Source organism: Notothenia rossii (assembly GCF_949606895.1).
Source record: "Notothenia rossii genome assembly, chromosome: 5".
NCBI lineage: Eukaryota > Metazoa > Chordata > Actinopteri > Perciformes > Nototheniidae > Notothenia > Notothenia rossii.
The window spans coordinates 79,157,779-79,168,894 of record NC_136903.1 but is presented as its reverse complement, the minus strand read 5'-3'; the positions used below and the strand labels follow the sequence as shown (position 1 = coordinate 79,168,894).

At 42.4% G+C, this 11,116-nt stretch overlaps 1 protein-coding gene across 12 annotated transcripts in view; it reads left to right on the top strand.

Moving 5' to 3' along the window:
- Positions 1 to 3,318: 3,318 nt before the first annotated feature.
- Positions 3,319 to 11,116, top strand: part of kif21b (kinesin family member 21B) — a 61,978-nt gene continuing 54,180 nt past the window's right edge. For all 12 annotated transcript variants that reach the window (XM_079681298.1, XM_079681290.1, XM_079681291.1 and 9 more), the window contains exon 1: positions 3,319 to 3,681. In XM_079681298.1, the coding sequence (XP_079537424.1) occupies positions 3,641 to 3,681 (41 nt within the window). In that variant the 5' untranslated portion in view covers positions 3,319 to 3,640. The remainder of the gene's footprint in view (positions 3,682 to 11,116) is intronic.

Genomic DNA, 11,116 nt, shown 5'->3' with positions numbered 1-11,116 from the left:
TAATCTTGGCCAATTCAAACAGTTTTGTTACGGTAAAGAATGGGGGATTAGTTTATGGAGCTTCAAAGCCAAATATAGAAAATGCATGCGAAGGATTATAGAGACATCAAAGAATAAAGATTCTGAATATATTAGGGTGCAGTTTCGTCTTCCATCTTTTCTGATTTCTGGTCCTATCCATTGAAATAGGTAATGTGATGCAGAGAGCAGTGGAAGACAACCGTGGAGAACATTGGCATCAAATTAATCTTCTTTGATTAATTTACAAGGCTGTTCTGTGGGTTTTGCACACACGCAAATCACATATTGTGCTGGAAATTAAGCAGTGGATGCTTTTTCTCTCATTATGTGTCTTTTACATTATTTGTCATAAAATATAAATATATATGACTTGTTTCAGAATCATACATTCCAAAAATGTGAAAAATAGCTTTGAAGAGATAGCAGTACATTTAGGGTATGAGTCGTCATCTTGTTTTCGGGTCAGGATATAATCACCCCCTGGAGGAATGAGAAGATGGGAAAGTTGTGTGTGTGTGTGAGTGTGTGTGTGTGTGTGTGTGTGTGTGTGTGTGTGTGTGTGTGTGTGTGTGTGTGTGTGTGTGTGCCCATGGTGAGAGCGCACATGTTGCTTTAGAAGTGTGGTATCAAATCCGAAGAGGCAGACTGAATTGCTGACTTCACCGTGACTGCCAGAACCCGAGGGCAGCTGGAATGATTATATTTTAACACTCTTATGTAATTTGGATGCTGTCATTTTGACTATATGAAGCCCTAAATATAGGGATTATGCTGCAGTTTGGCAATTGCAATATTAAAATATCTTAAGGCTATCAGTACAGTTATGAAATACTTGTATTAAAGTGCTGTTGAGGAGTTGGCACGCGGGGAACAAATCATTTGGAGTGGATTTGAAAACTGTAAACATGCCTAAAGAGGAATGAAAAGTACTTATAAATAAGCTTAGGGGCACAGTGCAGACTAATTATATAAGAGTTGGTCTTAAAAGTTCCCCGGACGTGTGTTTGTGTGCACCACTCTTGTTTTTGATTGTTGTTGCTGGAGGCCAGTTCCCAGCAGATCTAGGAGGATTGTTACTTTATCCTTACAACTGGACGTTAATCTTGTGGCACGGCTTCTGGGGGAACGTAGCACTAACATCGCCGCCTGGTCCTCAGAACACCAACACACACAGAAACACACAGTTTGAAAGTCATAAACTCCTCTGTACACACAGAATGGGTTTATAGTTCATGCAATTATCTGTGATCCATTACATAAAAGTGATTTTTGTTGGGCTGTGCCGAGACTTTTTTTCGCATTCAGACAGAAACAATTGTTTGTTATCAATTGATGTCGGAGCTGTTGTCTATATGATCATACATACTATATGTAAACCTATAAAAACCCATGTCATGTGGTATGTTTCTGGAGTTGTGAAATAGTTTACTTAAATGTGTTTGTGTTATATTGGGAAATACCTTGCTGGAGTTTAGACATGGCTGTCATTGGCAAACTGTTTGAATATGAGTCATAGTGTGGACGAGGATGAGGATTGAGAAAAACTGGAGTTTTCTCTGCAAGTGTAAATGTTGAATCCTGCCAGGCTGAAACACTGCCAACAGCACTGACAGCTGCATTGGCACTGTGTGAAGTCATTTGGATGGATCGATTAAAGAAGTCCAAGAGACACAGCTGTGAGAGGAAATTGAATTGAGTAGAGAGAAAGAGACACAACTTGGAGGTATAGATTCAAATTTGACAAGAAGACAGTATATATAGAGAGCGAGAGAAAGAGAGAGATTGTTGTCATGGTTGTTAAATGTTTTAACCATTTTGCAAGCTGTAATAACCTTGTACAGTGTGCTTTGGCTTTACTGTTTTTGCATACGGTCATGCCACTAAATCCTGTTTGAAATTATATTTCAGAGAGAGAAATTAAGAAAGCATAATGGATGTCTGACTTAACCTTTCAGAGAAAGGATTTCCTCTTTTCAAGAAATCTGACTCAGCAGGACAGGGAAGTGAGCAGAGTGTAACTACATACAAACCAGAGAAAAGGAACTCCATCTTCTGCTAAACCATAATAGCCCCTGCATTAGTTACAACCTTTGACCTAACGGCGTTTTAACCCTCCTCTCTGTCATGGGAACAGTGCCCCCCTGTTTATGGCAGGTTAACAGATCTCAGATGTGGCCCCTAGCAGTCGGTGAGCGGTAGGTGTGCTGATCTCTAGAGCCCGATGTGGGAGTGCCGCTGGGCGGGGACACAAAGGCCTGTCGAGCCACTGATTGGTCTCTAATGTTCAATGGAGGCGGATCTAACCCAGCAATTTGCTCAAATGCATGTCAGTCGAAAGCGATCAATGCTGCTTTCAGGGACTCCTCGAAATATTGTGTTAGAGTTAGAGAGGTTAATTTAAAAAGATCACTTTGTTACTCGTTTATATTATCATTGTGCAGTGGTGGAATTGATCTTAGATACAAGTTACAACTACTGTTTTTCAGTGATAGTTCGAGCTACTTACTGGCAAACTGGATGTGTTTTTTTATGTTAATTTCACTCTATTTTGCATACAGAAACAAGTGGTGTCAGTACCCCATTACAATAATGTGCTAGATATACTATAAGCCTACAGTTTTTATTATGGTATATTGGGCACCACACGTTCAGTTTATTTTTGAGGATGAGTAGGCTACAACTAAAAATATTAAAATAGATGAATGTCTTTTGTGGTTTTGCATGGAGCTTTCCAAAGTTTAAAAATGATGATGTCATCAGGGCGATATTTTTCCTAATGTTGCATTTATGGTTTGAACTATGTGGGCATTGAGGATCTAATAACATATTATATCCAGTTGCATTATGTGAAATGTAGAGTCAAGAATATGTGAATCTTGACCCATAGGTTTTTCTTGGCCCTGATGCATCAGTTTTGTCAAGTGCTGTTTTAATATGTCCCCCAAATCTATTCCTGTGATATATACAATTGATGGATAGGCCACCACTATACGTAGCCTATAGGATTTGAATTCTCCTTGGGCTTTTTTTTTGTGTGCCCACATTGTACATGCTTCTGTTTTGGGGATGTGTTTGTATGTACACAAGCAGCAGAATTGCATCCATAGGTATCCATGGTAATGGTTTGAGAGTGGCTGAGTTCTGGGCGAAATAATCCTCCATAAAAACCCCTCTTTAATGGGGAGTTTGGGAGAGGCCTGAGAGAGCTGTGGATTCAAAATATCCGACAGCTCCTGAAGGCAGCATTACCCCCTTCAGTTTACGATCTCAGCATGGATTCAACGTGATCGCGTCTCTCAGAGCAGCGGTGTGGTTTCTGAGGAGCGCTCAAATGCTTCACTCAAACGCATTTCAAACAGGATGTAGCGACTGAGACAAGACAGAGCAAGGAAAGACAAGGTTAAACTCTGCGATATGACAAACACCAGGGAGCCAGAAATGAGCGCCACGGCGGGGGAGAAGCAGGCAGCAGGAGTCCCGACGAGGCACCTCACCGCCAGCAGGTCTTGACGGCTGCTCCCGCTGACCTAAGACGACCAGCTCCCTCCGGTGCAAACACACAGAACACACAACATATCCGAAATACTGCACATCCCATCGGTGAACCTTGAAACCGATAATGGCGAGCCAGAATGACTGTAGTGTGAAGGTTGCTTTGAGGTAAGCCTCCGACGTCTGTCTGCTGCAAATGATTTGATCACATTGTATATGTGTCTCCTTATGGTCAATTAAATGCATGCTGCACAATAGTCTTATTGCACTACCTACTACACCCCTTATTTGTACAGCTACAGACAAGAGCACCTGGTTTTATAATCTACATGGGTGGTGCTCTTTACAGTATTGATAAGGAAATGCATGTGGCAGCACCACGCTATCTCCATATGATTGTTTTTATGTTGAGGTCATACGTTCTCCACAGCATTGGTCTGTTTTGTGCGAAGCAGAGGCTTGCATTCATCATTTACCATTGGGTGGAGTGACAAGGACAGCTGCAGCCAGGTGCAGGGAGGAGAATGGGCGTTTCTCCTCCAACACATTTTTGAATTATCATTCTCACATGCAACTACCTACAGTATCACTTAATCACAAGTATAGTGAGCATATTGCATGTGTATGGCTCAGTTAGCTCCCTAAATAGGGTTGAAAAGCAGAGGCCTGTGGTGTTTTAAAAGAAAAAAAATCCTACCTCTGCAAATGAATCAGGCACAAAGACATGCTCTCCTTCAGAGCTGTGTCATTCATTGCCTTTGTTGGAAATGCACCCAGGAGCTTGGGCAGCAGAGCAGCTTTCCTGGATTTGAATCAGGAGATTTTAGCAGCCCATCAATTGTCTGTGCCAAGACCAAATGCAGATTGGGAGAGATCACATAAATGTGTTTGTGCTGGCACTCATGACTTAAATGGGATTGGGGCTAGTTCTGCAATCATGCTCATTTTGCAGTGTGCGTAGCTGAGGCGGTGGTCTTTGACTCACACCCTCTCAGAGCCGGTCATCATCTAATGAATCCCAATTGGTCATAATGAGAGTTTTTTTATAACAAGATTAAGAGGAAATAGGCATCTTTACATCTTCTCTTGATGTGCAAATGTGAAGCAACTAATACAAAGTAACAGCAAAATGTTACTATTCTTCAGCATGGACTCTACTGAGGTCTCCAACCTCATTTTGGGAACCATTGATTGAGCCTAGTGGGGGTTGAGGATGGGGGTCGGCCAAGTAGAGGAGCCTTTTAAGTCGAACCTTACAACCGATGGCCCCATTTCCCCTGGGGAGGTTTCAGAGTCACTTGTCAATCAACCGCTGAGTGGATCTTCTTTTGTGCTTGTTCACAGCAACTGTAACAGGAAGTGTGGGGTGGGTGGTGTTTGCCAAAAAGGCAAAGAGAGAAGGTGAAAAGAGAAGCCGCTTAGACAGCTGGTGGCTGCTACTCTGCTGAAGTTATTGATTGAAGTCTGGAGAGAAGAGGCTTCTTGTAATAGTGTTACTGAACAAGAGAAGGTGACAGAGCTCGCTACATGCACTCGACACATGCGCCCTTGTGTTAAGCTGTGTCCATCTTTTTTCGGTGATGCAATGTTGACATGATCATCAGCATTTAAGCATATTGTCAAACTTTGCAAAAGATCAAATCAACACAAAAGGGATTACAATCACAGCTTTAATTAAATTGTATTAGCAAAAACGTCACTTTGTAATTAAACAGTTTGTGTAATTGTATGACTATGCTGGTGGGCGAGCTAGTGCCGGTCCTTTTCATCATGTAGTAGGATCTATGTGTGTATTTACACGGCCTTTGAGTGCCACCAAAGCGTTTGTGTGTTTGGCAGGAAATGGGAAGGCCACAAATAAACACGAGGAGAAGGATAATTTCCTGTCGTATAAGCGATGGTTTTCCCAATGACAGCCAAGCGTCTTTTTCTTTCTTTCCCTGAGAAAGTCGGCTGCTGATAAGAGAGGACGGTGTTTAATTGCTCCCATGTTGTGCAGCCCTTGAGCAGGCTGCATTAAGCTTGGGTCTCATGCATGTGTGTGTGTATGTTTTGGAGGGCAATGAGGTTGTCTCGAGGGCCAACTGAAACACACACACACACACACACACACACACACACACACACACACACACACACACACACACACACACACACACACACACACACACACACACACACACACACACTCAGTCTGAGTGGCCAGCAACCATTTCCTGAATGTCTGCACTGCCTTCCCTAAACAAGGGCCATATAACCAGTGACATGACCTACAGTCCTGCATTCAGACTTGAAAGTCTGAGGAATGGATGTTGATGTGAAGCACACACACACGCACACACGCACACACGCGCACACTTAGGGCAATGGTGGTTCTGCAGTGCATTCGAGTCAAACATGACGGGGCGCATGTAATGTTACTTCCTACTAAGCTGCCGTCGTTAAATTGCTTCTGGCTTGGCTGTTTCATCTTCATACAGCTGCCTTCACTTAAGAGAAAAGTCTGATGCAAATGTTCTATAAGACTAACATTTCCTGAGTCTCACCCATCTGAACCCCCACACACTCATATTCACTCACAGCAACGGTTTCTCCTCATCTCGTTGATCTTGAGTGCTGCATTTCCTCCTGATTGAAGGTTTTATGTTATGGCTGGCTCTTTGTGTGCATGTGCTGCTATAAATGTCAATAATTCTGCTTTTGTGAGTACGCGTGTATGTTGGGTGTAACTTGACATGAGAGTTACGAGCAGTGTGTTAATTACCTTCAGCATATCGATCTCACTCTCTCTTGCAGTTTCTCTTTCTGTAGCTCTGCCAACATACTCATCTCAGATCAGAGAGCGACTCTGGTCTTCCACCAAAGTGCTAAGTCAGCCTCAATAGCTGTGTAAAAATAGACTCAAAGGCAAATCTGTTTAGTGCTGTGGTATTTTAACCCTGTGACTAGTGCTTGATGTTCTCACCTTAACAGACTCTTTCTCGAGGCTTTTTGTGGAAGAGAAACTTGAGGAATCACAAATAAATGACTGTTTTATGTATTTGTAATTCAAGGTACTGATGCTCAAAGAAAAACATGATCTTCTGCAAATAGAACACAAATGATCCTGTGTTCTTCCGCAGCCTACAGGTGGATGACCGGGGTTTTGTGGACAGTTATGAGTTATGACGCAGAGAGTTATGGCCTAAAGACCCTTAAACAGGAGCTCAGCTGAGGAAAAAGATTAGCTTTTATCTCTCTGCTCTTCTGCTGACGTGTCCAAAAATAGTACTTTTCAGAAATGCAAATGTTTGTCCATAAAACTACAGACTGTTTCCTGCCTATGACCAAAACACATTTGTTTCAAAACAAAACAGGAGTACAAATGCGGAAGAGGCCCCTCACAGCTGATACACAAAGGCTTTAAATGTGAGTTTTTTTGTTTTAGGACGTTTCCTGTGTAGGCTAGTCTCGCCTGTTTCCTGTGTGTGATAACAGTTCACCCCACATCACATACTCTGTCTGGGTTACACACCTCCCCAGGGGGTTCCCTTTACAAATGGCTTGACTCTGGTGGGAAATGTGTTTTTGTGTGTGGGACTATTAGCTAGTATGTACTAGTCACAGGGTAGTGTTGCAATGTAATCTCCTCATGAGTGCATTCCTACATTTAGGCTCAACATTTATCCCCCCAATGACCAGCTTGCTGCAGATTTACAGCCACCGGCCAGGAAGAGTGAAAGCGCTTGTGCTTTGATGATGGGAGTCGCCACTGAAGTTGTTATTTAATGAGCGATTTGGTCTCCAATGAGGGAAGAGGAGCAGGAAACATGACGGAGCACACACCCAGGCTGGCCTTCCACAGCTGGGCATCACTTCCTCCTCACGCTGGCCTGCTGGTCACATGTTGTCTGTTGTTGTCCTTTTAGACCTACCACTTCTGTATGAATGTTCTTTGTGACAAGAGTGCTAAAGACGCTGCCTGACGCCTGTCTATAATAGCTTAGCATTGAGTGAACAGTGTATGCTCTAAGCAGAAAGAAAGAGGAAAAAGAAATCCACTGACATAAGACCTGAAAGGTGACAGGAACATCATGTTACTTTAAACCAAAGAACACAGTGATGCGTGGAAGGCAACAATCGGAGCATTTCGTGACAGTAATCGGCTTGAAAAGAATAGTACTGGGTGTTTTGTTCCTCGCCTAAAGTGACTGTTACATAATGTGCAGGCTCAGAGGCTTTACCAGCAGATTGATGACGAGGAGGTGAAAAAGCTATTCAAGACAAAGTAACCAAGGTTGCAGAGCAAAAATCCTAGTTTTTCAATCAATTTTTCCACAATAACACAACTCCTCTTATACTGTACACACCTGATAACAGCTGTTGAACGGAGCAATTTGAATGTTTTTCTGGAAGAGCTGACTGTCAGGTAGGCGTTGCTTGTGTATATATCCCAGGGCGAAATGTATTGTGTACTTAATCAATAAATCAGAAACATTTCAGACTTGGCACAGACTTTAAAATGAGTTGAGTAACTGCTGATGAACTTGTCCCTATTAAGTGCATCAGCACTCCCTGATGGTTTGCGGCTGTTGCAGAATGACTTCCTGTGAGGGTGCTGCTGGACTATCCACACTTCCTGTTCACTTCCTGCTTGAAATGCTGATGAGCCTGTTGATGCAGTTCAGTTAAGATTTCATCATCACTGAGTGAGAGCATAAACCTGAGAGAAAAGAAGGTGGAAGTTAACCCCTAAGGCCAGCAAAGAATACCTATAGGAATCCACCTTGTGCTCTGTTGCTTAACTGAGAACAGAAATGAAAGCCCTTTTTAAAAAAAACAAAAAAAAAACAGCTCTTCTAAGAAAAAAAGAGGCTTTTTGACCTTTTGTTATTTTCTCTCGCTCAAGCTTGTCTGCACTGTGAGCAAAATAAAGCGTGAAACTGTGGCCAAAATGCTGGAATGTCACCAGCTTTCTCTCCCCCTCCTCAGCTCCTTCTGCCTCCTATCCGCCAACTCGTGCACACACACACACACACACACACACACACACACACAGATCTGTATTAATTTGAATTCGTCCATTTGAATTCGGTAAGGAGTGAAAGGCGCTTCAGTCTGAATATTTGCATGTTTCTGTTATCAGGGTCTCATCATATGTCAGCTGGAGTTGGCCTTCTAAACAGTCCTCCTCACTATAGCCATTCATGCTGCTCGGAAACAAGAAAACCTTTTCAATTGGTTGTTTGGACAGCACAGAATTTTTTTTATTTATTCATTCTTTAGCATTTCGCTTTCAACCTTCCGTGAACTGCATATTTTGATCGCAATAGCAACTGATTTGTGTGTGTTGACGTATGTGTGTGTGTGTGTGTGTGTGTGTTGACGTGTGTGTGGGATGGGGGATGAGGCGTAGCAGAGGCCCTTTAAACAGAGCACCTCTCGGGTGAGCGCAGACAGAGGACACAGTGTGAATGAGTCTGATGTCACTGCAGGTCTTTGTGCTCCCTGCTGAGTTTGCACACACACACATTCATATGAAGACACACTGAGCAAGCGAGGAGAATTGGAGGGTAAAAGAGGGTTGAAGAACAGGATATATGTTTAGAGAGGACAGTAGGCAGGAAGGGCTGAAAGTAACAAGGTTTGCAGAGTCAATTCTCGTCTTTGTTTTATGAACTGCTCTTCCTCCTCTCAAAGAGCAATGCTTCCTTCAATTCAACATGAAATTCAAATGAGAATCTAAGAGGAAAAGAGATGGACGGAGGAAAAAGACGCAACTGTCTGCTGTTGTCAAAAGGGCTACTGTAGCGTGCAAATATGAGCTCTTAGCCAAACATGCAATCATTGTGTGTCTGCCTGTCCATGTGTGCAAACTGTGTGTGTGTGTGTGTGTTGTGCGTCCGAGCATCGTGTGTATGAATAATTTGGGCACAGCTGCACGTGTTTGCCATATTCCCGCAGAGAGAGGAAGAGATGGAAGTGTTGTGTCTAGACTGTGTAGTTTATTTACTTCTCTATGTTATTGTTGAATGTCCTTACTAAACAATGTCAAATAATATTCTTCTGCTTTTCGAAAATGTGAAATACAAATATAACTTGACTTGCCGGTAAACGAGTGATAGATATTTATAATCATTTGATCTGTTATGTGTCTCTTTACACATGCACTTAAACACACAGATAGAAAAATATTGATTCAAATGTAACCCTGTTTTTCCCTTTGACTTTGTAAGCCCTGTGGACCATTCCTGAATATGAAAATGGCATTTAACTCAGTGAGGATGTGTTAACATTGTGGACAACACAAAATAAGTTAAGACCTCTAACGTGTGCCAGACTGTGTCTCAGTGCATGTTTCAATATAGCTGCTGTCACCGTGTGTGTGTGTGTGTGTGTGTGTGTGTGTGTGTGTGTGTGTGTGTGTGTGTGTGTGTGTGTGTGTGTGTGTGTGTGTGTGTGTGTGTGTGTGTGTGTGTGTGTGTGTGTGTGTGTGTGTGTGTGTGTGTGTGTGTGTGTGTGTGTGTGTGTGTGTGTGTGTGTGTGTGTGTGTGTGTGTGTGTGTGTGTGTGTGTGTGTGTGTGTGTGTGTGTGTGTGTGTGACCAGCTGGCCTTTAATCACCTTCAGTGCTAAGTAGCTTAATCACTGCTGGAGTGGGTCTCTGAGTTTGTCTTGTTTAGTAGTTGGGTGTAAAGGCAGGAATATGACTGCAGGACGAGGCTATTGAATATTTCAGCACAAAATGACTGATGATCTAACTTTAATTTGCCCAGTACCTCCATCTGCAAAATGATTTACAGACTTAATATTTTGTGCTTATTAGCATTTATTAGCATGCTAACAGGCTAAACTAAAGGCTAAAACCGTTAACACTGCATTATATATATTTGTATATCTATATACAAACACACGCTGCATATAACTGTTAAACGCTGCATTATAACTGCTAAACATCAGCGTGATTCAAAGAGACTTTGCCTTTGGGATGTATAAAAAGTGAAATAAGAAAAAAAAATGTGGTTCACAATGATGAGTAGAAAAGTCATGGCACTGCTGATCAACAGTTTTATGGAAAGTCCCCATTGTGCATTAAAATCAGCAATTTATTGGCACTGTAACGCGGCTCTCCAGATAAGCACAGTTAAATCAGTGAATGAATTGTATAGACTGTCTTGGAAAGAGTCTAATACCTGGGCATACTATGATAAGCTAGCTTTAAAGCCCCTTCCTTTCTTGGAGAAAAGCATCAGACACATTTAGCTGCAGCTCATTATCTTGTCTGCTTCAAAATTCATCAGACTAATAATCACCATTCGTAGGTTATACAACTTATTTTTGTATCATCTAACCTCATACAGATCTGCAGGCATTTGAGGAGAACACACGCGTGTTCATGTACCAGACAGGAAAGCAGAGGCTTTAGCCCTTGGCTAAATTCAAATACCTACAGACAGATGTGTTGGCTGGCTACATTAGCCATCATCCTAAATGTTATCTGACAGAACAGAGGCTGGTTAGCATAACAACCAGCCCACAAGGGAGCAGACAGGCAGAGTCATGGCAGCAGTCTACAGGTCAGCTGTGTGTGTTGTACACTGTGTATGGATGCAAATGGAAAACACA